We start from the raw sequence: 27,552 nt of genomic DNA, 5'->3' as shown, positions 1-27,552 counted from the left end.
ACTTGGCCAACTTTCTTCTAATCATTCCCCTAATTATTTTGAAATTAATTCCTTCTTATGTCTTACATAACTCCAACCTGTTCTTTCCCTATTATCTTGCTTACGATGTGTCCCCTTTCTGAAATTTCTTCTCCCTCCATAGCAATTCCTTTCCAAGATCTTGGGCTCAATATGTGTTGGTTTTTAGACTCTTCGCATTCAAAAAGCTTTCTTGATTAGCCCAGATCATGTTGATTTGTCCTTGTGAATTATTTTAAATTAACTATTTCATTTCCTATATACATACATCCTATAGTCTTTCAATAATTAAATATTCTTCCTCTTTTCCTTCGTTGTTTGACTCCTTGCTCCCCTTCCCTCCTCCCCACATCAGCACCTTGCTGTTGTTTGTAATGTAGTATGTATCTTTTCCTATTTTTCTCAATACCCATATAATCATATACACATATACCTGCATTTAGGGCTTTGTGGGTCACTAGTGCTTTACAAAAATGGGATACTACGCACTCTTCTCTGTATCTTGATTTTCTAACTCAACAATACCTCAGAGATCCCTCCCACCAAGTCATCTGGCATAGCTTCAATTCATTCTGCTTGATGTCTCCACAACATTTCTTGGGGTGATGTATCATAACTTACTGATATATTTCCATACTGGTGAGCACTCATATTTTTCAGCTTTTTGCTTTAATAATAAAAATCTTTGTACCTATATCCTGGTACTCTTATGCACTATGTACTGGTGCTTTTATTTCTATGGGATAGTCCTAGGAAGAGAAACTGCTGGATCAAAGACCTCCGAATTTTCTTAGTACTCACATTCAGCACATATAACTCAGCTGTTTATGATTATTTTGGAAGTGTCTAGTTGTTTTATCTCTACATAGTTTATCTCTCCAGGAAATTCTGTAGTTCGCATTCTACTAATAAAATATTAATTTTTATGTAAGTTTTATTTATCTACATACAAAAAAATTACATTTTTGTTGATGAAGTTGGTAAGAAATAAAAGAGATAAATAAGAGAGGGCCTTATAGGACAGTTTAAACCAGGCAAAGCAACAGTCAGTCCTAGAAGAGCTCACATCACATTTCTTTCTTTCACGATTGAGCTAAGAGTCCCCAAGGGCTCTTGGGCAGAATAGTGAACTTTGTACCAGAGCCCAAGAACAGCTTACCTATTTAATCTCTCTGATAATTATTCATGTTAAGAGTGCCTCTGTTACCCAACATTGGAAACTTCCCAATTTACCCAAGCAGTAAATACTCTTTTATAAAAGCAGAGGCTGGTTATAATCGGTGGATTATCTGACCTTTCCCTCTTGTCTTTTCACTTTCTCCTTCTCTGTGCTTTTCTTTTGGTTATTTCACAGCTACAGTCCATGTAATGAAACTAAATAAAAAGTCAATTCATTTTGTGTTTTTGTCTCACAATTTTAATGACTTTAATTAATCTATGTGTTATCTCTCATTTTCATTAATAACAGAGTATACATATACATATGTTAGGAAATACGTCTGAAAAAAGATATAATTATTTGGAAATCAAAGCAGGATTGGAAAATCATCTTTTATATCCTTCAAAGTATTCCTCTTTGCTGAATCCAATTTCATAGAAATGACTATATGAGAAATATTTAAAACACTAGCTACATTTTCCCAATCTTATGAATTATCAACATTATGGAGTGATCATTAACTAAATGCTTCCAAACTTCTGAAATCTCAAAGTGACACAGAACTCTTGGTCATGACAGAAAAATTATCCAAGGAAAAAGATACCTTTTCTTACCATTTGAAGAAGGAAAAAAAAAGGTGTGATAAAGCAATGAACTTTAACCCTAAAAGTAAACCTGGCAGTTGTTATGGCCTTTGATCATAGAACTAACCATTATAGTCAATCTGGCCTGAATTTCTTCTGATAAAACTGTATCTGAATAGACATTCTGGCAACTGTCACATTGTAAAGTATTAAGAAACAAAGTCAGCATTTTATATTGTGGAGTTAATAAAGGACAGAGGGGGCTATTCTAACAAGCTTCTTTAACCAATCAATGCCAAGAAGTCACAATGTGGACTCTGCAAATAGCAAAGTCTCACAATCACTTCCGAGATTCTGCAGCCAAGAAGAAAAGCTCTTCCAGGACATTTAGGATTGGGCCTCTCGAGAGACTGAGAAAGATGTTCATCATATTTTATGAGCTAAGAAGAAAACCCAGAAAAGAAAGTTTTATAAAGACTGAAAATGGATGGAAGGATGCAGGTCTTTCCTATAATCTAGGTATGTATTTTAATTATGTCCTGAAACTAATTAGATTAGGATTTTAATGTGGTCTGATTTTGAAGGAGTGTCCTTGAGAAGAATTCTGTTTAATGTTACGTACTTTTATTGTATATAACGAAGTAGTTCATAAACTGATCTATTACTATGTAGTTGGAAAATGAGAGTAAAGAAAAAGCTAATAAATGTTTCCTTTATGAGGTAAAAGAAAGACCTCTCTGAAGAAATGAAATTACCAAATAAATAAAAAATACTTTAATAGATAAATGGACTTCATTTGTGTATATTGAGGTAAACAAGCCAGACAGAAAGGGTACATAGGGTATGATTCCACTTACATGAAATTCAGGAACAGGCAAAACAATCCATGTTGAGAGGAACGAAAGCAGTGGTTAAAGAGGGAGCTGGGGTTGGACTGGAGGAGGCATGAGGGAACTTTCCAGGGTGATGGACATGTTCTGTATCTTGACTGGGGTGTGGGGTATATTGGTTTAGACCTTTGTCAAAACTCACTGAATTGCACATTTAAGATCTGTGCAATTCACTGTACATAAATTTTACCACATTAAAAAAAGCATACTACTCTCTAAACTTGAAATAACTTACACTAAGACTCCTCTCAGTTGAATTTCTTATCAAAAATATTGTAATGAAAAGAGAGCTACAAAATTCCCAGATAATATTCTTTGGCACAGGTGTTATGTATTGTTTTGTGGTCAAGTGTGGACTCAGAGTCAGGCTTTCCTGAGTTGGAACCCCGGCTTAAGAACACTAAGCGACTTGAGGAGAGCTACCAAATTGCCTTGTGCCTCAGTTTCCTCATCTCTAAAATGGAGATAATAATAGCACCCACTTCACAAAGGTGTCAGGAGGATTAAATAAGTTAATAAGATACTTAGAACAGTAAAAACTATATCTATATCAGTTATAACTATTACCACAATAATGAATTCACACTTGAAGAGGTTGTCATCCTGATGATCCAAAGCCAGGTGGGAGCTTGGAAGGGTAAAATTTACATGGACAACCACTATCTGTATCAAAGTAATTATTTATATAGAAGCCCTGAAAGTCTTTGGTTTTCTCACACAACAAGAGCCTTGGGGGGCTGGCTGGTGGCATAGCAGTTAAGCTCGCATGTTCTGCTGTGGCGGCCCGGGGTTTGCCAGTTCGGATCCCAGGTGTGGACATGGCACCGCTTGGCAAGCCATGCTGTGGTAGGCGTCCCACATATAAAGTAGAGGAAGATGGGCACAGGTCTTAGCTCAGGGCCAGTCTTCCTCAGCAAAAAGAGGAGGATTGGCGGCAGATGTTAGCTCAGGGCTAATCTTCCAAAAAAAAAGAATGAGCCTTGGGGCCGGCCCAGTGGCGCAGTGGTTAAGTTGGCACACTCTGCTTTGGCAGCCCTGGGTTTGCCAGTTCAGATTCCAGGTGTAGACCTATGCACCGCTTATCAAGTCATGCTGTGGCAGGCGTGCCACACATAAAAAAATGGAGGGAGATGGGCATGAATGTTAGCTCAGGGCCAATCTTCCTCAGCAAAAAGAGGAGGATTGGTGGTGGATGTTAGCTCAGGGCCAATCTTCCTCAAAGAAAAAAAAAATTAAAAATAAATAAATAAAAATTTTTAAAAAATCATTAACAAAAAAAGAACGAGCCTCAAGTGATTCAGGAGATTTTTTTTATTCAGTTCTTTAAAAGATTATTCTTGCCTGGGACAGATTCTTGCTAATCTTTACCTTAGAGAATTTCTCAGTATGAATGAGAAATATGCACAAAGGTTAAAGAGAAACTAAAAAGTTATTTATTTTTAACGTACCAGTATTTAAACCACATGAAAATTATTATATTTCAAAATTTTCTTTTTTCTCTCAGTATTAAAAAACAGAAATAACTATAATTCTGCACTAGATGGCAGTTTAAGGAATTTCTATAAGCTAGTTATCTGTATAACAGCACCTTGAAATGAGTAGTTAACATGTATCATACATATAGGTTAAATATATAGATTTATTCACCTATAAACTTATATACATAAAGACTAAAGTCTTTGCATTAAAATCTAATTCAGAAGATGAAGACAAGAGGAAAATGTATAATCGATATAAATATACAGATATTTTTAAAATTTGATAGGTACACAGAGTGAAGAAGAAAATACATTACTTTATAAAAACAGGTGAACTTCACGGTGAAGAATCTAGGGAAAAAGTAGGCCTTGAATTTAAATTAAAAATTCTAGGAATATAAAACTTTTTTAGACTACTACTCTGCCTATCAAGTATAATCTATACAAAGTGTTTTGAAATGACTAGATAAATGTAAGTCATCATTCAGTAAACGTTTGATGGTGGTGATGATAAACGTGAATGAATTTGAGAATTAAGGCTTTGGGCAGGAGGACATCTGAGAGCCATGAGGAAGGCATGCTCTGCTTCAAAATGTGGCCTGTGGCCAAAGATCTGGCTTGTTCCTGTAAGTCATCAGGCATCTTCATGCACCCAGCTAAATGACTACCCATTAGGCCAGTGGTGTGCACAGAAACACCCAGGGAGCTCTTGAAAACACGCGGTCTAAGCCCTTCCCTCCAGATTCTGATTCGGCAAGCCCATGGGATCCTGGCACGTACTGTATTTTGAAAAATCTCACCTAATTGTCAAGGTAGCTTCAAACCACTTTCAGTTTCTGTCATTTCTTAGACAAAATTTTAATCTTTGAAATAATATAAAAACCTCACCCCACTAAAATAAATCTTGATCTTTTAGATATTATTAAAGTCAACCATGTTTAAGAAAACAACAACAAAAAATACACCCCTTGCTCAAGGCAGAACTACAACTAAACTACCAGTGAAAGATGGATACCTAAGTGATTTTGAAACATTTAAAGGAAGATTTGGGAATTATTATCTATACCCACTCTAGAACCAATCTTTTCATCATTTAAAATATTATACTTGACAATAACTGTATAGTCTCAGCCATTATATTTGATGATAAGGGACAAAAAAGTAAATGGCAAAAGCATTTCCTAAACTGTGGGCCACACAGTTATATACCGATTACTTCCCAATGAATCTGTTCACTGCTGGAGCTGAAAGCAAACAATGAATTGGTTCTGGATATGTCAGACAATTATTGACAAGCCCAACTCTCTGAATAGCCTTTTCTTAAAGCACTCCAAACTATATCACATACTCCAAAGTTAATTTTGCTTAGGAATGCAAAAATGTTAGAAATATAGGTTTTTGAAAATAATGCTTCACTAGGCACTAATTCTTCCTATTCCCTGATAAGTTTCAGTGTTTCTTTGGGCTGAGCGCCTTGCTGTTCTGCTAATGACAGCATGACTCCTGTGGCAGTGTCAGAGAACTAGGTAAGTGTCTTTCTTGTACAGGTATTATAAAAAGTAGATTCACAGTTAATAATAGTATATAGCTAAGAATGCCACTTGCCTTTCTACATGGAATCAGTTTTCTTCCCTGGGTGATACGTGGAAGGCACATTAGTGATTAAGGAGGATGAAGTGACATTTTCTGTCTCTATAAACAAGTCCTTAGCACAAGGATGGCAATGTCATAAAAAGAAGAAATGGTCTACAATGTTCAGATTTCTTTAAGGAAATAAGTTTTAAAAATCACTAGGAGGACTTGGGGGAGTCAACCTGACTCTATTTCCATCTAAAGCAGTATTAGCAGAGCCAGAACAGATTCCCTTTGTCTCCCATGTCATTGTGCTGAACATTTTTCAAGTTACTGTTGCTTCAGAAAACTTACATAGGTATGGTCGAGAGAAAATCCAAGGGAAACAGCTCTCAAAAATTAAGGAGCTGATCCAGTAATTTCACTTCTAAGAATTTATTTTAAGGAAATAATTGATCAGTATACAGAACGTGTACACGCACACACACATACACATTTCTATATAAGAAATAAGTCTAGAAAGATACACATACCAAATCTCACTAGAGGTTTTCTCTGAGAGATGGGATTATGAGTAATTAAAAAAATTTATGCTTATCTGTATTCTCTAATTTTTCTATAATATATATGGAACTTGTGTAATAATTAGGAAAGGGATTGAGATATTTTCCACAAGTTTTAAGTACTGGCAAGTATTGGGAAAATAACTATGCCAAACATGAAAACTTTAGGAGCAAATCAAGTAACAGGCAAAATAATTTTATACCCCAAACTAACAAACTGACTTTGGTTCTGTAAAAGAGATTTTTAAAAAAAGTATTACATGCCTTTTAATTTTTCTTAAAAATTTACTCTTCCTCCATCCCATAATCATTTGTTATATGTGTTACTTCCATAAGTTTTGCATCTCTACATTGAGAAAGATGAATGATTCTTTGGATTCTTATATAGTTTTTGCGTCCAAAAACTGTACAGTAGTCCCCCCTTATCCGCAGTTTCTGCAGTTTCAGTTACCAGTGGTCAACCTCCGACATCGGCTGCTCCCGACAGTCACCCATCACATTGCCATGGCTTGATGATCCTCCTTCTGACATACTGTCAGACTGTCAATAGCAGTCTAACGCTACATCACAAGGCCTACGTCATTCCCCTCACTTCATCTCATCACATAGGCATTGTATCATCTCACATCATCACAAGAAGAAGGGTGAGTGCAGAACAGTAAGACATTGCGAGAGAGAGACAACATTCACCCGTTTATTACAGTATACTGTTATAATTGTTTTATTTTATTATTGTTGTTGTTAATCTCTTTCTGTGCCTAGTTTATAAATTAAACTTTACCATAGGTATGTAGGTATAGGAAAAAACACAGTAGATATAGGGTTTGGTTTCAGGTATCCACTGGAAGTCTTAGAACATATCTCCCACGGACAAGGGGGTACACTACTGTATACCTGATGGTTTCTTTAACATTGATAATTCTGTTTTAAAATTCCATCTACTTTTGTTCCTTCTCACTTACCCCAATGTCCAAAACCCTAGATCCAGGAGAGTAAAAATTAGGACGGGCAGCCCTTTTCCCCCATAGGTGACAGGACCATATGTATATGTATGAAAACGTATGTGTGTACATTTACTTACACTCACTTTTTGTATATTTAACATGCACATAACATGCATAGCAAACAGTCTAGATACAGGGCCATCGTCTTGACAATATGTTTACTAGTTTCTGGGCCCGGAAAATGCAGCTCACTATGTAAAAGCATCTCACCATGAGAAATCAATAATTTTCAAAGCTGGTAAAACTTAATACCAATTCCACTTCAAAAAAAAATTGAAGTTACAGGTAGGCAGATAGGGTAGGGAAATACTTAAACTAATACCAACTGGATTGCTATCAAGCTTACCTTACAGCTTTGAAAAACTGATTTCTTGTGTGTTTCAGTGGTGAGCTGCATTTCCTGAGTCTCAGCCAACTTCCCAGCAGGAATTCCAGTCTGATGAAGAATCAGCAAAAGGAAGCCCTCACTGAGAGACACACTGGTATCATTCACTAAGTGGAGATAGTGACAGAGTAACATATTTCTGAAGGCAATTTAGATTATTAATATATATATGCTTACATAGTAAATACAGATTTAATTTCCCGTGGCAGAAGAAACAACTAATTTCCCTTGAAAACCTGACTGCTTTTTCTACAAAGCATTTGGTTTTACCCTACCTATCTCTTTGGGATGATATTCATTCACCATAGTTCACCCCTTAACTGTTTTTTTGTTTGTTTTTTTTATTTTGGTGAGGAAGATTGTCCCTGAGCTAACATCTGTGTCAGCTTTCCTCTATTTTGTATGTGGGCTGCTGCCACAGCATGGCTTGATGAGTGGTGTCCAAGTCTGTGCCTGGGATCCAAACCTGTGAACTCTAGGCCGCTGCAGCAGAGTGCACGAACTTAACCACTATGCCACTGGGCTGGCCCCTTAACTGCCTTTTTAACAAAACAAAACAAAACAAAAACCTTTAGGTATGAATTTGAGCAAGAGTGATGACACATCTTCTAGGAGCAACACTGGACTCTTATAGCAGAAAAAAATTAGTGAGGTAAACCTTTACCAACTTTTTGCATCACCTTTATCACTGTTATCATCTCTCAAAGATGTGACAATCAGATCTGGAAATCTTGCATAATCTATATAGAAATATTTTTGTTAAACAAAACTTTGAAATGTGCATTTAACACTTTCAAGAAAAACATGTTTTCTAAACTGTCTTTAACACAGTAGTTCACAAGGAATCAATAATTAGAACACAGTGGTAGAAACTCTTAGAAAGCAACAGAATTTTTTCTTTAAAAACATCCTGAAAGGGGCTGGCCCCGGGGCCGAGTGGTTAAGTTCGCGCGCTTTGCTACAGGCAGCCCAGTATTTCATTGGTTCAAATCCTGGGCGCGGACACAGCACTGCTCATCAAACCATGCTGAGGCAGCGTCCCACATGCCACAACTAGAAGGACTCACAATGAAGAATATACAACTATGTACCGGGGGGCTTTGGGGAGAAACAGGAAAAAAATAAAATCTTTAAAACAAAACAAAACAAAAAAACCATCCTGAAATACTTTTCACTGATAATTCTGAATTGTAAGACTTATAGTATTTATTGCTCTAGATGGTGCTGTCAACACAGTACCTATAGCCACATGTAGCTATTTAGGTTTAAATTTAAATTTACTATAATAAAATTAAATTAAAAATTTAGTTCCTCAGTTGCACTAGCAACATTCTAAGTGTACAACAGACACTTGTGGCTAGTGCCTACTGTATTGGCCAGCACAGACCTATCCATCACTGCAAAAAATTCTATTGGATAGCACAGTTCTAGATTAAACACCTAAAGAGTGAGGCAGTTATTACAGTTAAAAGGCCTTACCTGGTCTGAGCAGGTGTGGGTGTGTAAAGGGGCTGGGCTGGCCTAAGTATCGGTTTGGAACCCTCCTCTCTGGGATGGGCTGGAGGGAGTACCTTCGCTGTGAACATGACACGCATCCTGAGGGAAAAATAAAGAGGATGAAGTGGAACAACAAATTTAGAAAGTCCTCACAGTATATATACATTTATCGATCTCCAGAAGTTGGATGCTTTAGAAAAATGTAAATGAGTATCTCCTTCAATATCTATATGGCCCTTCTTCATGCCAGCCAGAGCCTGTGTTGGGCTCTAGGAATATAGAATGAAATCATCTTCACCCTGAGCAACCTTAGTCTACTATTGCACAGTAGAGGTGTATACATACGTAGTATGACGGAGCTAAGAACAGGGACCTATGGGAACAGAAGGAAGTCAACAAATGAAAGCAGGGGAAGGGGTTAGGAAGTATCTCACAGAGGTAGGGTGAAGCTGTGACCTAAAATTCAGAAAAAGAATTAATGCTTTTATTGACGATATGTGACGTATGAAGAAACATGCACATGCTATCTCATTTAATCTTGGAATGTTAAAGCTAGATAAAATAATGTATGAAAACGCTTAATCACGGCATACAATAAACAGTATTATTAGCACTTGTTCAACAAGATTTATTAACATATGATTGGAATACATGCTGGGAAAGATACAAGAATAAGACAACTATTTGCCCCGGTCTTCAAAGAATATGCAGTCTAGTGGAGGTGAGACAAAACAGAGCATTATAATACTACATGGTGAATGCAGTAGTGGGTTCAAACACAAGGCTTTTGAGAGCACACAGGCTAATAAAATGCTGTGGGATGGTGTAATGACAAAGATAGGCGTACAGTGCTCTGGGGAACACAGAGAAGCACACAAAAGGTGTTTGTGTGGGACTGCAGAAGTAGGTGAGGCCTACTCTGAATAGGAATCAGTCAAGTGAAGGAGACAAGGGGTGGGAAAGGTATCATGAATGAGATTATGAAAGAGAAGATACAGTGTTTATAGGTGTGTATGTGCATGCAGGGGGAAGAGGGAGAGAGAGTTTCAGGTCGGTGTTGCTGGAGGGAGATGAAAAGATTAGAAAATCTTTTAGATTGGACCATTGAAGGCTTTGTATGGCAAAATAAGGAATTAGATTTTTAACTGCCATGTGAGGTAGGCATTATCATCACTTTTTTATAAATAAGTAATCAAACCCAGAGAAGTAATTTGTGCAATGTTACAGTTAGTATTGGGGAAGCTGGTATTCAAATCCAGGTTTAACTCCAAAATCTTTGATCTTATCCCTCCACCCTGCTGCTCAGTAGGTCTTGTCTGTTGAATCCCAACAACACAATCAGTACTATAGAATCTCCTTGTGAACATACAATCACTACAACAGCAGAATGTGGTAAGTCAGGATCAAGGTAAAGGTCATTGTAGAGATTATGAAGTATGAATGATGGTGTATGTATTTGGAGAGTCAGGAGTCTTAAATGTCAACTCTGAATTAAATTTACAGAGGATCATTGAGAAAAATTATAGCTTCTGGGATGATTAAAAAGACAGACAATGGTACAGGTTTCTGGCAGTATGAAAATACGGTTAATAGTGAAAAATGAGAAAAAAGACAAAATATTAAACAAGGATTTCCTGGAATCTATCTTTAGAAAATGTATAGAATACATAGTAGGGAATATGCCCAGTCTATGCACATTGACAGCTTAAGAAAGATGAGGCAAGCAATTTACAGAAACATAGAAGACAGAGGAACTTGCTAAATGACACAACAGGGATGCAATCAACAAAGTCCAGACTGCGGAATACTACAAGACAGACAACTCAGTTTCTTCTACATAAATTCCAGGGGAGGTAGGGGTGGTAAGAGATGGAAGAGGGAATGTATAGACTAAGAAAACCTTAAAAGTCATTATCAACCAATTATAACATGTAGACCTTATATGGATCCTGATCCAAGCAACAAAGTGTAAAACAAATACCAATTCGCACTATTTATTACATTTATAGGATCATTAGAAATTTGGAGAGTCTGCATAGTTGACGGTATTATGGATGTAACGTTTATTTTTTTAAGGTGTGATAATAGTTTTATGGTTATGTTAAAAAGAATAACCTTATCTTTTAGAGATATAAATTGAATACTTACAGATGAAGTGATGTGATCTGGGATTTGCCTCAAAAAAAATATGTAGCAGGGGTGGATTGGCGAGACGATGAATGGGGATTTGGATGAAATGACTGGCCATGAGTTGATAACTGCTGAAGCTGAGTGACAAGTACATGAGAGTTCATTATACAACTCTACCTACTTGTGTATATGTTTGAAATTTTCCATAATAAAAGGTTAAAAAAAGAGGTAAACAGAAGAATGAAGGAAATAAGTATGCACTCTGGAAGGCAATCTAAGACAAAGAGTTAAAGGCAGCATAGTACAGCAGAAAAAAGTGCTAGTTCTAGCTTAGTTCGATTATCTATGTGATCTTGGCATTTTACATAATTCCTCTGCACTTATTTCTTCACTTGTGAAATAAAGCAGTTATAGTAGGTAATGGCTTTCAAAGTTTTAAAACTAAGACCCACAGTAAGCGATACATTTTACACAGCAACATAGTAAATATAGACCTATATATGTAAAAATTTCACTAAATACTACTCTATGACTAATATTTTTTCTGTCCTATTTCATTAAGTAAGTTTGTCTCAGTGCACTAAAATGATTTTACTACTGTAATGTCTTGAACAGTAGCCCCTCAAAAGATACACCCAAGCTCTAATCCCCCGAACCTGTGACTGTTAATTTAGTTGGAAAAAGGGTCTTTGCAGATCTAATTACAGATCTTGAGATGAGAAGATCATCTGAGTAGGTCCTAAATCCAATAACAAGTGCTGTTATAAGAGAAACACAGAGGGAGATTTGAGATAGAAGAGAAGACAGAGGAAGAGGAAGCAATGTAACCACAAAGGCAGAGCCTGAAGTGATGTGGCCACAAGCCAAGGAACACCTACAGCCACCAAAAGCTGGAAGAGGTAAAGAATGGATTCTCTCCTAGACCTTTTGGAAGGAGTGCAGCCCTGCTGACACCTGATTTTGGACTTCTAGCCTCCAGAACTCTGAGAGAATATATTTCCGTTGTTTTAAGCCCACCATGTTTGCTGTAATTTGTTACGGCAGCCTCAGGAAACTAATACAATGACCTACTAAGATTACAACTTGCAATTGGAAAAAAACTGCACTAAACGTCTGTGTCTCTATACTGAGATCAGCTCCAGCTAAGGGACAGACGGGAGGGTGTGAGGAGCCTCAATAATTTCTAAGAGTACAAAGGGATCCTGAGTCCAGCCTCTGCCCCACCCAAACATCAGATTCCCTTCAGTGTTATCTGCAAACACCCTCAGACCTTCACCAATGCATAGTAGCCTTTGGCCCACTTAATTTTTTAGTGACTTGACCCTTGGCATTTGCGTTTCTTGAAAGTAGAGAAGGCACAGGGAAGAGACGATAGTGCTTTGTCCATGTACAAGAACGTGTTGGTGGAGTAACTCGGATGTAGTAGTATGAAGAAAAGGAATACAATTACAAGTTTAGCAGAAACACCTGAGCTTTTTTCACCTGTATGCAAACTCTTGTCCTAATCAAAGCTCACACAACATAGGATGTAGCTCCATTTTTCCTTATTACAGCAAACAGTAGAGGCACAATACATTTAATGGTTTCAAAGCGCAGCTGGTCGATGATAATGATGATGATCATGATGATAGTTAACATTTATTCCATTTTTATATTCCAGAAAGTATTCTAAGCATCTGTATGTATTAACTTATTTAATCCTTATAGCTGTGTGAGGTAAGTACTATTTTAAATTTTTAACTAATTTTTGAACTGGTAACATATTCATATGGATCAAAGTTCAAATGCTACAGAAGAAATTTATAGGAAAAAGCCTTCCTCCCACACCTGGCCCCAAGTTACCCTGTATCCCTTCCTTGCAGCAGCCAGTATTATCATTTCTTTGTTGAAATCAAATCTATCTATTGATATCCCCTTCTTTACACAAATAGTAGTATGTTTATGTTTGAGGTTATCTATTACACTACTTCCGATTTAAAGATGATAAAAACACACACAGAAAGGTTAAGAAACTTGTCCAAGATGAAGAACTAGGACTTGAACAACAATCAATTTATAGAGCCCATAACCATTAGACTACACCGTCTACATTACAGCTTCAGCAGTAAAATAAGTGAATGTAAAAAGTTAACCAATTTTCTCTTTTTTAATGTTCAGATGAAATAATACTAGAATACCCAATCCTTTAATTTTGTACCACTTCTAAGCAGAGGAAGCTTAACTCTAACAAATGCAAAACAAACCAATACTTTAATGAGACGTAAATTAAAATGTTTATTCTCAGTAAGTTAAAAAATAAAGTCTTGATAGCTTTTTACCCACATTCACATAAACAGGATTTTTTGCCCCCAAAATTATATATTAGTTAGTAGCAAAGCTGGTATGTCAAATCCTACTTCTAAAATATCCAACTCAGTTCAAAGGAGGGTCATTCCTTACTTTAGACCGTCATCAATCCATCTGGACTGCCGCAATAGTCTCCTAACTGATCTGCCTGTCTTGGGTCTTGTCTCTCTTCTTCAATTCATCCTCTATAGGACAGGCTATTTTCAAAGCCATCCTTCTAGTGCTTTGCCTCAATCTCTTCAAAGGTATTGTCAACCAAATCAGGTTTAAATTCCAGGATCTGTCCTTAACTTTCCAGTTTCCCACACTAACTAACACTGTATTCTTCGAATTCTAGCTTACCACTCTGCAATGATCTGGGCTCTGCTCACTCCTCTGGCCTGAACCTCAAAAAACATTACTGCAGCCACACTAAACTACTTGAAGAGACCCAACTAATTAGACTGTATTGTAATAGCTTTTGCCTTCAAAAATGCAGTTCTCTCGTCTAAAATGGCCTTTGCCTGCTTCTATGACTACCCAACTTCTCAAAAATCAGCTTAAACATCACTTAATCTAGGAAGCCTTCTCTTATAACTCCCCACTCCTACTGTTTCTGATGCAAATTCCCCTCTTCAATGCTCTTGTACTGAATTCTATTTTAATACCTACTACACTGCACATAATTGCTAATCAGTTTGCCAGTCTACTATAAACTTTTGGAAGGCAGGGATCATTTGTTATTTGACTTTATTTCCCCAGTGATTAGATTGGGATATATTTTGAAGGTCAAAAGCCAACAAGTATGGCCTCTGATTATATGCAGGGAGTAAAGAAAAAAGAGAAATTAAGAATGATTCCCAGGTTTTTGGCCTGAACAAGTGGGTGGATGGTTGTACCATTAACAGAAACGGAAAGGACTGAGATACTTATTCGATATTCTACTGGAGAGATCAAATAGGCAATCTTAAGTTCAGGGGGAAAAGTGACAGGCTGGATATATAAATTAAGATGTCATAAGCACATGGAGGGTATCTAAAGCCCTAGGACTAGATATTACCTAGGGAGATTGCGTAGATAGTCCAGGTACTAAAATATTTTAGTGTCAGAAGGAAAAGCACAGGAAACTAGAATATGGTATTTAGGAAGTTAAAAAACAAGAGTTTTAAGAAGAGGGAAGCACCCACCTGTGGCAAATGCTACTAAATAAGAGGAAGCCAAAAGGACAACTACTGGATTTGGCAACATGGAAGTCACTGGAGACCCTGACTGGAGTTTTAGTAGAGTATGAAAAGTAGAAGCCAAAATGGGTGAAAGTGGTCAGAAGATACAAAATTCCAGTTATAAGGTAAATAAGTTCTGGGGATGTAACGTACAGCATGGTGACTATAGTTAACAATTCTCTATTGTATATTTGAAAGTTGCTAGGAGAGTAGATCTTAAAAGTTCTTATCACAAGAAAAAAATTGTAACTATGTGAGGTGATGGATCATAACTAAACTTATTTTGGCAATCATTTTGTAGTATATACATTATATCAAATCATTACGCTGTACACCTTAAACACATGCAATGTTATACGTCAATTATATCTCAATAAAACTGGGGAGAGAAAAGAAGATAGAAGCCAGATTGGAATGTGCCAAGGAAAGCATGAGATGGAAGAAAGCAGGCAAATAGAGACAACAATTCTGAGAAGTTTTATTGTGAAAGCTTCAGAGAAAACGGCACAACAGCTGGAAGAGGCGAGGGATCAAGTGGGGGGGGATAATTACAGAAGCAAATCCTTGTCTTACACTTTCACACTCTACTGAAATTAGTTCTTCAAGTTTTTGTTTCCAATTACACGAATTCCTTGAGAGCAGAATTTTCTATTTTCTAACTCCTCTCTGTACCGTAGGTTCTCAATACACCTTTGTGGAACGTCTAGACCCTAACTTCTTAAGTTCTGGTCTAAGAAGTGCAACAGAGTGGAAGAAGCATAATTTGGAATCAGACTCAAGTTTAAAGATCAGATTTTTCACTGAAAAGCTAAGTAGCCTTAGACAAATTACTTTATCTTTCAGAACCTTAGGTTTCTTATGGGCACAAAATATTTATTTTGCTGGAATACTGTGACAATTAAACGAGAAACTGCATGTAAGTCGCTTGGTACAGTATCTGAGCCAAAGAGGGTGCTCAAAAAATGCTCAATATTATTATTATTGTTGTTATTTTCAACGGTAGACAAATATGATCATGTGTAACCCATACATACATACATGTAAACATATACGTTCTGGAGAATTGAAATTATTTGAGTTTAAAAGTTTTGCAATTCCTCTAGTCAACCAGCATATCAAAACAAACACAAAGCAAAAAATATTTAGAGCCGGCAGTCTTGAAAGACTGTCTAGAAACATACACTATTGTTTTACATCTCATTAGAATATCATTTAACTGAGGGGTTTACAAATGTGATGAAAAATAAAACAAATACAACATAGGGGAGGAAAACCGACACAGATCATTACAGGGAATTTCCTGGGACAACAAAATGAGCCAGGAATAGAATACAAGTCTTTTTAGTTAAGGCCTAGCCTATTGATAATTTAAATTGCCCCACAAGAAAATCAACTTTGATCTAGTTTGCTTCTCCCTGGGTTTTCTAACTCTGCTTTCCCACATACAACTGATTCTCCAAATAGCAGCTACTAATGTAAGTCAGATGCATAAACCCCTTCAGTAGCTTCTCACTATACTTGAAATGAACGCTAGCTTTATTTGTAATAGCTCAGTACTGGAAACAACCAAAATTGTCCGTCAACATGACTAGTAGTTAGTGCACTGGATCATCACCTGGCTGACTCTGTCATCTAGGTCTCAGCTCTGGTGTCATCTCCTTAGAGGTCTTCTAAAATCAATCCAAGGTGGCTCTCTGCCCTCATCACACTATTCTTAAATTTTTTGCAGCACATATCACATTGTCTCAAATTATTTTGTTTTCTTATTATTTGTACTCCATTATAATGTAAACACCATAAAAATTGGTATTTTTGTTCAATACTGTTATCACTAGTGGCTAAAATTGTGTTCTGCACAAAGTAACCATTCCATAATTACATACTGAATACATAAATGCCTAATTGTCAAAATGTTTAACTATGTGTTTTATAGTAGTAAACTTTAAGTGGGCAAAGATACCATCATCTCAAATGACTCACCACTGGCAGGCAGAAAGCTTGTATATTAGGTTACTTCCTCCAGGAAGCCTTCCCTGATACCCCAAAGTCTGAGCTAGGTGTCTCTCACATGATTGCTTACCATCCAGTAATTCTCCCATTATAGCTCTTATTATATTGTAATTGAGCTACTTGTTTGTATCTCCTACTGAACTGTAAGTCTCTTGATTGAAAAAAACAAATATGTCAACTGCTTGAATACTTTTTTCCACATAGTTCATGAATTCTTCATTTTTCCAAACCAAAACATGGAAGAACTGAGCAGTTATTAAGGCTCAGTAACCTAGAGGTCATATTATGCAAGGGGCTTGCAGTGGCCATCAACAATAGGTTCCGCTGGTTTATGAGGCATTGTTTGAGGCTTCCAGGGAAACAGAGGGGAAGTGGTCCAGAGGGTTCAGGATGGCCTGGTATCACTCTGGACTAGCTCCATTTGGAAGGTCTAGTCCCTACTCAAGCCCCAGAATGACACAATAATGCAGTCCTCTCTGACATAAGCTTATAACTCTGCTTGCCACATAATCAGTATCTTAATGTCTCCTAGCAGTGGCCCATGGTAATAACATTGTCTTCAATGTAAAAATATGCTTATTGCAGTCACTGCCTCTACCACCACCACCAGCAGAGCCTGAGCTGAGGAAACCACGGTTCTGACTACGCAGAGCACCACTTTCCAACAATCTGTTAAAACATGGTGGATTACTATGAAGTTCTAGGAGTGCAGAGATACGCTTCACCTGAGGACATTAAAAAGGCTTATCGTAAAGTGGCACTTAAATGGCATCCTGATAAAAATCCAGAAAATAAAGAAGAAGCCGAGAGAAAATTCAAAGAAGTAGCTGAGGCATATGAGGTATTATCAAATGATAAAAAGCGGGACACTTATGATAAATATGGCAAAGAAGGATTAAATGGCAGAGTCAGAAGTCATTTTGATGATTCTTTTGAGTATGGCTTCACATTCCGTAAGCCAGATGATGTCTTTAAAGAAATTTTTGGTGAAAGGGATCCATTTTCATTTCATTTCTTTGAAGACTCACTTGAGGACCTTTTAAACGGTCCAAGGAGCTGCTATGGAAGCAGAAACAGAGGTGGAAGATGCGTTTTCTCTCCCTCCAGTGAATATTCAATTTTTGAGAGATTTTCTTCATGTGATACAGGATATACACCATATGGTTCACTGGGTCATGAGGGCCTTAATTCATTCTCTTCCCTGGCATTTGACGATAGTGGGATGGGCAACTATGTATCTGTTACAACTTCAGGTAAAATTGTTAACGGCAGAAATACCAATACAAAAAGAATTATTGAGAACGATCAAGAAAGAGAAGAAATTGAAGACAATGGCGAACTGAAGTCTTTCCTTATGAAGAGTGTGACAGGTGAAGAGGGCTTTGTGGAAGAATGCAGCTGGAGAAGACAGTCATTCAACAAGTATTCACCAAAGTCCCACAGCCCAGAACATGTATGTCAGTACACTTTTGTGGACAATGATGAGCAAGCTATACCCTGGGTCACCAGCAACTGGGATCCCCTGATCTTCTCAGCAGGATTCAAAGAAGGTGGTAAGAGGAAAAAAAAGAAGCATAAAGAGGTGCAGAAGAAGAAGTCAACCAAAAGGAATCGTTAAATTGACTCTTGAGACACATTATGTTCATATAACATTTGAACACGACACTTTCTGTGTTTTGGTTAATCAGAGTTTTGTCATAACATTTGTTTAATACTATACTAAGATTATGTTTTTAACATGTTCAGCAGGATTGTGGATATTTGGTCAGTGGTTTTTGGATTAGGTATGTCAGAAAAAGATGAGTTTGTGGTGACAGTTATGTTAAGAATTTGGAAAACAGCAAAGATTATTTTACTTTTTGTTTTTGAGCTAAATGTTTACGTATCATAGTTTTCCTTTAGTAGAGTTTACAATCTATTTCATTCTTTTTATCTACTTAAAACTGCTATACAAACTTCTGAAATATGTATAGCATTAGGAGCGAAAAATGTGTTAAGATACAAAGGTTCAGACTGTATACTTATTCATGAAATGACTTTTTTCCAAGAGGCAGAACATTTGACACATAACTTAAAGACACTATACGTTAAAAATTAAAGTATAAAGTATCTTCTTTTAAGTTAAAAACAGACACAAATTTGTACACCCATGTTGACAGCACTACTTATTCACAATAGCTAAGAGGTGGAACCAACCCACACGTCAACTGATGAATGAATGGATAAATAAAATATTTATACATACAGGCACATACAAACAGTGGAATATCATTCAGACTTAAAAAGGAAGAAAATCTTGTTACATGCCATAACATGGATGAACTTTGAGACATTATCCTAAGTGAAATAAGGCACTCATAGACAAATGCTTTATGATTCTACTTATATGAGGTACCCAAAGTCAAATTCATAGAAACGGGAAGTAGAATCATGGTTACCAGGGTCTGGGGGAAGGGAGAGCTATTGTTAATGGGTATAGTTTCAGATTTGCAAGATAAAAAGTTCTGGAGCTGTTTCACAAAATTTTATATTTAAAAATGATTAACATGGTAAATTTTATGTTATGCGTATTTTACTGCAATTAAAAAAAAAAAAAGCCAGACTTACCCTGGATTCCCCAGAGCAATCTGGCTATAGCATGTGTGGTAGGCCTTCAGTGAATCACTCCAGATAGGAAACTTTCTATTTTCTTTTTGACTATGCACACAGGATCTACAAATAGATTACTCTAAAATATTATCTTTAGCCATTGTAATTTAGGGTTATGATGGAAGGAAAATAAATAAGTTACAGATATATCAGATATTGAGCAAGTAGTTTGAGCTGAATGTTTGCTTCTTTTAATGAACTTAGTTTAATTTCAACACGATTACTTCTTAGCCTCCTGTAATTATTTCATTTTCAAAATATATTGCTTCTCAGCCTATTGTTTTTATTCATTCTTTCATTCATTCAATAGCATTTTTGAGTACATACTGTTTGTCAGATAGTGTTCTGGGTACCTGGGATACAGTAATGAACCAACAGCAAAAATCTTAGCTATCATAGAGCTTACAAACTGGAGAGAGACAATAAACAAATATTAATTAAAATATAATGTTAGTCATAGGAGCTAAGGAAAAAAATAAAGTACAGGAAGGGGATAAAAGTTTTAGAGTATGAGGGTTGAAATTTTAGGAAGGTAGCCAGGGAAAAGTGGTGGTTGCACCTGAGTAAAGACCTAAAGGAAGGGAAGGAGTTAGCCACATGGACACCCGGTGAAAGAGAATTCCAGGCAGAAGGATTAGCAAGTGAAATGTCCCTATGTAAGGCGGGCTGCAGTCTGGTTTGAGCAAGAGGGAGGAGATTGGTGTGGCTGATTAGGACAGCAAGTAGACCAGGTAAGAAAGGTAACAGGAGGTCAGATTATGCTAGAGCACAGTATGGACTTTGTTATTATATATGGGACAGGAAGCCACTGGAGGCTCTGAGCAGAGCGACATAATCTGACATATTTAAACGAGCCCACTCTGGCCTCTGTCATTGAAAACAGACTCAAAGTAAGCCAGGGCAGAAGCAGGGAAATCAGGCTATCACAATCCAGGCAAGAGATTGTAGTCGCTTGATCCCGGGTGATGGTGGTAGGGGTGGTAAAGAGTGACCAAATTCTGGATATATTCTAAAGGGAGGGCCAAACAGAATTTACTGACAGACTGGATGGTGGGTACAACAGAAGTCAAAGTTTTTGGCCTTAGCAACTGGAAGAAGGGAGCTGCCATTCATTTGAGATGGAATTGCAGGTGTTAAATTTGGATGTGCCACATTTGAGATGCCTTGCATCCTGCATGTTCCTCTGTCATTGAATTCTTCCTTTTTTTAGCAAAAAGATATACTGATCAGATTATTTTAATCTTTTATCTCTTAGAAATGTAATTACTGTAAATTTTAATGTGACTTAAAGATAGCAGCAAATAATCTAGCAGCACTAAACCCCAATCAACTTTAGCAAAATACAGTTCAGGGATATTTAGCAATGCAACAAATTTGGAAACCAGAAAAAATTATAATGTCTACTAAGTTAAAATGACTGCTGGTAGTAAAGCGCGAGCTTTTGTTTCACTTTGTATGATTTTTAGGGGTAGGTGGGTGGAAAGGTCATTTATTCTATAGGAGGGACTGAGGACAATTAGCATTTAAAGCTTATTTTCAGAAAATAAAATCACGAAAGTTTAGCGTATTTTAAATGCTACTTGTATAAAATGTGGTATTTAGCAGAGTTTATGTGTCACCATGTAAGTGGGACTAATCAGAGTTGGAAAAAAATGCAATTTTCCAACAACAAAAGCAAAAACAAGTGTCTCTGAAAATTTAAGAATGAAATGACTTGCCTTCCAGTCCATTTTTCCACCCTTAACAGATAACTAAAAATTCAGATTTAATCTTACTCCACAGCTTAAAATTACTCAATGGTTTCCCACTGCCTAAAGGAAGAAGCTCATTGTTTCTTAAGATAATATATAAGACCCTCCAGGAGCCAGCCACCAGCTTTCTTCCCAACTTGATTTTCTACCACCTCTTTCTATACATCTTAGGCTGGAGGCCAACTTTTTCCAAAATGTGTTCCAAGGGATACCAGTCTAAGACCACAGAAAAAGGGCTCCACAGTCACATACATTTTGGAAATTACTGCCAAATACATTTCCTTCTTCAGAGACTTAGAATTAGTCTATTATGGGCACTATGGAACGCAGCATTCCCCATACTTATTTGACCATAGAACCATTCTGGTGCCAACACATATTAATATGCTCTAGAATATGCTTCAAAAAAGCTCCTCCAGGCTTACCAATGATTGCAAAGCCTTGTACCAGGCATTCTGTTTCAGAGTTCTGAGCCTATACATTCCCTCAGCCAGGATGGCTCCATTACTCTAGACTGCTTGATGAAAGCCTTTCAAGTCTCAAATCTTATCTCCTAATCTTTAAACGCATGCCCACATTTCCTCTTTGTCCCTCCCTGCTCCTGGAAAATATCACTTTTTCTTTCTCCTCACCACTGGACCTCTATCGGTCTTGCTTTTTTGTCTGTTTCCCGTGATGTTAGAAACTTTGTGCTCAGTACCCATATGTGGTGCTCAACTAATGTTCGTTGAATGAATTAACTGCAAACAGACTTTTTTTTTTTGAGAAAGATTAGCCCTGAGCTAACATCTGCTGCCAATCCTCCTCTTTTTGCTGAGGAAGACTGGCCCTGAGCTAACATCAGTGCCCATCCTCCTCTACTTTATATGTGGGATGCCTACTACAGCATGGCTCCCCAAGTGGTGTCATGTCTGCACCCAGGATCCAAACCGGCGAACCTCGGGCCACCAAAGCGGAATGCGTGTGCTTAACTGCTATGCCACCGGGCCGGCCCCACAAACAGACTTCTAAAAAATATTCTCTACTTATTCTTTAATATTTTCAATATGTCCCTTCCCCATCTCAGACTTATATTTATCTTAAACGATTTATATTTTTAAAATACAACTTACTTATGCATGAGGAGTGCTTTATTTTGCTTTTTCTCAGATGACTACATGGTGTAAATAACTGCATATTCCAACTAATGAAATCCCACTCTTAATTAGGTTAACCTTTAGCTAGTCAAAACATTTTCACTTTAGGAACACATGACTTTCACAGATGAGAAAGTTTCCTATGGTACTCAATACTCCGTACCCAGAGCCTTTCTAAAGAAGGGCAACCAAGAGCACCACAAACATTCAACGTTCTATTTTATGAGCACCTCAAGTCAGTGAAATTTTCAAATTCTAAAACTTAGTAAAATCCCAGAAAGACATAATATTTACAACCCATTACTGCCTTTTTTGAGCTCCCATGTCACTTGAGTCAAGACTCTATTACCATCCTTTGCTGTATTGTCATTTAGCTGTTGCTTGTCTATCACTCTGACTAGACTGTGAGCAACTCCAAAGAAGTGGAGACTCATCCACAATGACTACTAATTCAAAAGTTATTGAATGAACATACATTCTTTCTGGCTAAATAGTTCCAAAAGGACTCTTCTAAGCCAGAGTAAGACCTAGGGTGGTATAACAGAAAAACGACTAGACAGCAATCATACAACTGAAATTCCTGACTTGCTACTTGCAATCCCGTGTTAGTTTCAGTTCTTCATCAGTAAAATGAGGATATCTGTCCTAACTTATTGGACTTATGAAGATCCAAGCAGATTACTCATCTACTCAAAAGCTAATATATATTTTATGATGTTAGTATAAGAAGTGGTTAGATTTATTTATTCCATTGAGGCAAAACGAAGCATAATGAATATTTCTTTCAAACATCTGGGTGTGTACAATCCAGTATCTAGTCCTAAACCTTGATTATTCAGGTTTTACACAAAGCCTCAACAAACCCAAAAAGTCACAAGCAAAGAATGGTTCCAGCTCTAAATCATAGGTTGCAGCCTCTGTGATTGACTAATTGCACATCTATTCACCTACTCCCACGGAGAGTGACAGCTTTCTGCAGCTTAACTATTAAAAGGAAGAGCAAGGTCTGTGCACTGGACAATGCTTACTTTTTATTTTCTTTTATTTCTTAAAGAGTAAGTCTTGATATAACTACTATTCCATTTTCAATAAATCCAAGTATATCAACATAGGAAACATACGCCAAGACAGAGCTTTGATGTCAAATACCACATGCTCTGTTTCACACATTGTTCATATATCAGCCCACCAAAAACGAAATATGATCGAATGGCAGATCTGCCTGCAAGGTAAGTGATTTGGCTTTCACTGATCAGGCTTTATGTTCATCAGATTAATTGCTCGCGATAGAGCACACCCTATAAAATGGTCCCCCTCATTCTGGGACTCCTTCATCTTACCTTTACACACAGGGCTTTAAGACATAGAAAGCCCGAAGAGTATTTCCAAACATAACCTCTTCTGAGAGGAACTGCTCAAAGGATTTGTGTTACTCAATATACGTTTCTTGTACCTTTTGGACCCAGCTCTCGTTAACTCTGAAAACACGAAAATAGGATTTTAAGTCAACCCAACAGAAACAAGAGCTACCTGATGTGAGACACTCTGTCACCTAAGCGTGCGTGACAACTGACACAACTTCTATGAGTCCGAGTAACTTTGAAGTCAGCCCCTCTGGGGGACGGTACACGAGTGTGCAGCCACTTCGCTTCCAAGAATACCTCAACAGCAGAGCGAACACAGGGCCCACGCTTTTCCAGGAGCAGCAGGTAAAGAAGATATCCGAGGAGCGCACAGAGGGTTTAAGAGTGGAGACCCCAGCAGAAGAGAGCTCCGCCGAACCAGGGATCGCCTGAGACCAACTTGGATGCCTGTGGGGCGCCTCAGGCTTCTCAGAGAGCAAGCCCCGGAGAGGACACTGTGGGAAGTGAGTCTAACCTGAGAGGCTGCGGGCGCTTACTACAGCGGGAACCAGCTTAGCAGCCGAAAGTAACCAAAGCATGACCGACTCGCTCACGCGTCAGGAACTGAAAGAGACAACCAGCGGGAGAAGCTGCCACCCGGAGGCCTGCGTCGCCAGGAAACCCGGCCAAACGCCCCTCCTCTTCCGGCCCGCGCCGCACGCCGGGCTTTCCTCCCACAGCGGCGCAGAATACTGACGTCACTGCCAGAGCTGTGACCGCTGCTCCGGCCGGGCGGTCCTTTTGGCGTCATGACGTCGTGCTCTACTTAAATTCTAAATGACTCACTGTAGGGAATGATATCTCCCGCCTCCTTGAGAACACAATGTAGCGGGTTCAGCCATCCAAGGAACTGGTTCAGAGTTAAGAATACTGTAAAGAATGCGTGCGTAGAGAGGCAGGCAACAACGCGAACAGCCACGCTTCTAGAAGGTTCTAGCCAGTGCGCAAGGGCAGAGGTAGAGGGAGTGGGAATAAACAGGCGAAGGACCCGGGTCACGAGACCGTTGGGAGGGAGGGGCCGGCGGCCAGGGAGGTTCTAGTCTGTTCTGCCTCGCGGCAGCCGCCCCCTTCTACGCGGTCACGCTGAGCCAGCACCGGGGCCTGGAATCAGGCAGCAACGTCGGCCGAGCGCGCCGTCTCCCGCCGCCTGCGCACCATGGATCCCCGCAAAGTGAGCGAGCTTCGGGCCTTCGTGAAAATGTGTAAGCAGGACCCGAGCGTTCTGCACACCGAGGAATTGCGCTTCCTGAGGGAGTGGGTGGAGAGGTGAGAGCGGGGCCTGAGGACCGTTGGGGTGGGAAGAGGGACGGCGGAGGGGGAGCTGGGCCGCGGCTGGGAGCGGGGAGCGGGGAGCGAGGGCCAGCGGAGTCGCCGCCTCCCTGTGATTCGACTCCTGGCTAGGAAAGGGGGGCGGCTTCAGGGGCTAATGGAGGATCGGGAGGCTTAGATAGTACAGAGGCAGGGAAGGAGGAGGCAGAGCTGGGTTCCCTGCACCCTGAGGTCGCCAGGGGTGTGTCTTGGGCGAAATAGAAATGCAGACGATAGCGAGGACTTGGGCACTGTAGGCGTGAGGCGGGGTGAAAGGTGCAAGCGTGGAGTTGTCTTTACATCTCTGGTGGTCTGCCTAGGTCGCAGTGAGAGGAGATCCTTTACGCGTTGTGCCTTTAAATAATGTTGTAGTAATGATGTTATTGTTTAATGAGTTATAATGAAACTGGTAACTGTGTTTGATTATAACTTAGAGCGATTCTAACTGCATGGAATTATTTTGGGAATTACTTACTAAACCACCGCAGTGGTAGTCACTCCAAACGCTTAAAAAAAAAAGTGATTTTTCAAGGACCGGCGTGTTAGCATGATCTCTTCTTGTTACCCTTAAATTTAGAGTACTTCGCTACGTGCATGGAATTAATTCAACAGGCATTGAGCTAGATCTAGGAAAGAGTGTAAGTACTGTCTGTTTAAGGATACAGATGAGTAAATAGAGAATTTTTTTTCAAGACTTTATTTTTCGTTTTTCTCCCCAAAGCCTCCTGTTACATAGTTGTATATTTTTAGTTGTGGGTCCTTCTGGTTGTGCTGTGTGGGATGCCGCCTCACCGTGGCCTGATGAGCGGTGCCATGTCCGCGCCCAGGATCCGAGCCGCGGAAACCCTGGGCCGGCGAAGTGGAGCCCGCGAACTTAACCTCTGGGCCACGGGCCTGACCCCGAAGTTCGTTTTGATATTTACCATGTGATAGTGGTTAATATTCTACATATTGGAGGGGAACTTATGGGAGAAAGGGAAATCTTCCTGGAGATAGTTTTTAGTCACTGCTATTGGTGGGTAATTTAAAAGAGAGAACATACAAATTGCACCTCATGGTGGTGAGTAGTGACAGTGCAAAGCAATGTGACTCCTAAGAGGTGGTACCCTAAACTTTGATGTTTGTTTTAGGAACATTTCCAAGGGGGAGGAGGAACCCACGATTACGAAATATTTGAAAGAGTATTTCTTCCAACAGGCTAGTTGTAAGGAAGAAACTTTAGTTAAAATCTGTCAACATTGTATATGGTGGTATAATAATTTTTTTCCTGTAAGAAGTTTCTCAATATTCTTTTTCCCCATCAGTTTTTTAGCTACTGTAGTGTAGGATTTTTGTTCATTTTATATAGGTAAAATTCTGAACACTTACGATTAGTTACTGTAGTAACTTAGTAACTATTGTTAACAATAGTTAACAAGAATACCGTTTTTGCAAATTCCTCGCTTTTCAACGGAAAAACCCACAAGATGCTGTTAGATAAATTTCAGGACTAGGCATTGAGGAGTAGGTTTTAGTCATTTTCTCTGCTGAATAACTTGATGATCCAAATGTCTTACTTATTTGTAGGCTTTTATCCTTTCATATCTACTCATTACAGGAAAGAGCCTACAATTAAATTGTTCCTAAAATTCCAGGAAATACCTGGCACCAAGAATGAAGGTTATACTGAGTGGATACAATGTTTTGTTCCACTCCTAGAGAGGAACAGGGGACGCTGGGAAGAAAAAGTTGAAACCTATCTAAGAATGATGTAATTTGAGCTGGAGTGATTGTAGCTATGTGGAGAATTCCAATTTAAGGTCTGGAAAATATTGTCAGGCATTGTTTTCCCCAAAATGGCCGTGTATCTTACTTTAACATTTCCCATAGGGAATTCCAGGGGTTTTTTCCTGATTCCATTTATATTTTTCTTGTAGCATACTTAATTGTTAAGTATGGGATGAAGCACCTTGGCCTGTGTAGGGGGCCTTATTCTGAATTTAAATTGAGATATTAGCATGGAAGCTTTTGCTGTCTCTAAGTTTAAACTTAAATTTTTGTAGTCTGAGGGCTTTGCTCAAGGTGTATCACTTCCTCTCTTGTCTGCTTTCATGTCAGTCCTCTTAAAGCACTCCAAAATTGTAAGAGATTGGGCTGAATGTGGAGACTTCCAGGTCTGGGAATATTACTGGACCTAATCCTACTATTAGGGTTCCTCAACTTGAAACCATTGCAGAGTTCTCCTCTCGTCCCCACTAAATTAGTCATAAATACCCAGACTTAGACGTTGAAGAACAGAGTATTTGCATATTTGCCATAATTTTTACCATTGTTCTTAGCTTAAAGTTTTATTTGATGTTATGAATTTATTAGCTTAACAACCTTTTAAATTGGACAAAGGGAAATACAAAGAAAAAATTTTTTGGCCCAGTATCAGTGGAGATCCAGGGAGACAACAATATTTTCAGCAAATAAGTTTGGGGTATTT

General features: G+C 38.4%; 3 protein-coding genes across 22 annotated transcripts in view; 2 read left to right on the top strand and 1 right to left on the bottom strand.

Moving 5' to 3' along the window:
* XPNPEP3 (X-prolyl aminopeptidase 3) overlaps positions 1-24,474 on the bottom strand; it is a 74,975-nt gene extending 50,501 nt beyond the window's left edge. For 4 of the 18 annotated variants that reach the window (XR_011534526.1, XR_011534527.1, XM_070599447.1 and 1 more), the window contains exons 1-2: positions 24,253-24,440; positions 9,133-9,249 (exon numbers count right to left, since the gene is read on the bottom strand). Coding sequence is in view for 5 of the 18 variants with exons in the window: in XM_070599447.1 (XP_070455548.1) it covers positions 9,133-9,249; positions 24,253-24,316 (181 nt within the window). In the remaining 13 variants the exon portion in view is untranslated. Of the gene's footprint in view, positions 1-7,614; positions 7,761-9,132; positions 9,250-23,714; positions 23,853-23,904 lie in introns of all 18 variants that reach the window. The other 14 variants (XM_070599452.1, XM_070599458.1, XM_070599462.1 and 11 more) reach the window with 12 other exon arrangements.
* On the top strand, positions 2,062-18,519 carry DNAJB7 (DnaJ heat shock protein family (Hsp40) member B7). Of its 3 annotated transcripts, none has more exons than XM_070599464.1 (5): positions 2,062-2,280; positions 5,577-5,655; positions 6,706-6,908; positions 7,653-7,750; positions 17,424-18,519. In XM_070599464.1, the coding sequence occupies exon 5, from the start codon at positions 17,518-17,520 to the stop codon at positions 18,454-18,456; it is 939 nt and encodes a 312-aa protein (XP_070455565.1). In that variant the 5' UTR covers positions 2,062-2,280; positions 5,577-5,655; positions 6,706-6,908; positions 7,653-7,750; positions 17,424-17,517; the 3' UTR covers positions 18,457-18,519. The 3 variants fall into 3 exon arrangements, with proteins under 3 accessions (XP_070455565.1, XP_070455566.1, XP_008508044.1); XM_070599465.1 differs by having other exon boundaries at positions 2,104-2,280; positions 6,697-6,908; XM_008509822.2 differs by lacking the exon at positions 6,706-6,908 and having other exon boundaries at positions 2,110-2,280.
* Positions 24,396-27,552, top strand: part of ST13 (ST13 Hsp70 interacting protein) — a 28,452-nt gene continuing 25,295 nt past the window's right edge. The window contains exon 1 of the mRNA XM_008519783.2: positions 24,396-25,043. Within this exon, the coding sequence (XP_008518005.1) occupies positions 24,934-25,043 (110 nt within the window). The 5' untranslated portion in view covers positions 24,396-24,933. The remainder of the gene's footprint in view (positions 25,044-27,552) is intronic.

This window comes from Equus przewalskii, chromosome 29 (assembly GCF_037783145.1).
Source record: "Equus przewalskii isolate Varuska chromosome 29, EquPr2, whole genome shotgun sequence".
NCBI lineage: Eukaryota > Metazoa > Chordata > Mammalia > Perissodactyla > Equidae > Equus > Equus przewalskii.
The sequence above is the reverse complement of the archived record's forward strand: the minus strand, read 5'-3'. Positions and strand labels throughout refer to the sequence as shown.

Excerpts from the sequence above, each read along its gene's own strand:
- DNAJB7 (XM_070599464.1), top strand. The coding sequence starts at position 17,518 with ATGGTGGATTACTATGAAGTTCTAGGAGTGCAGAGATACGCTTCACCT.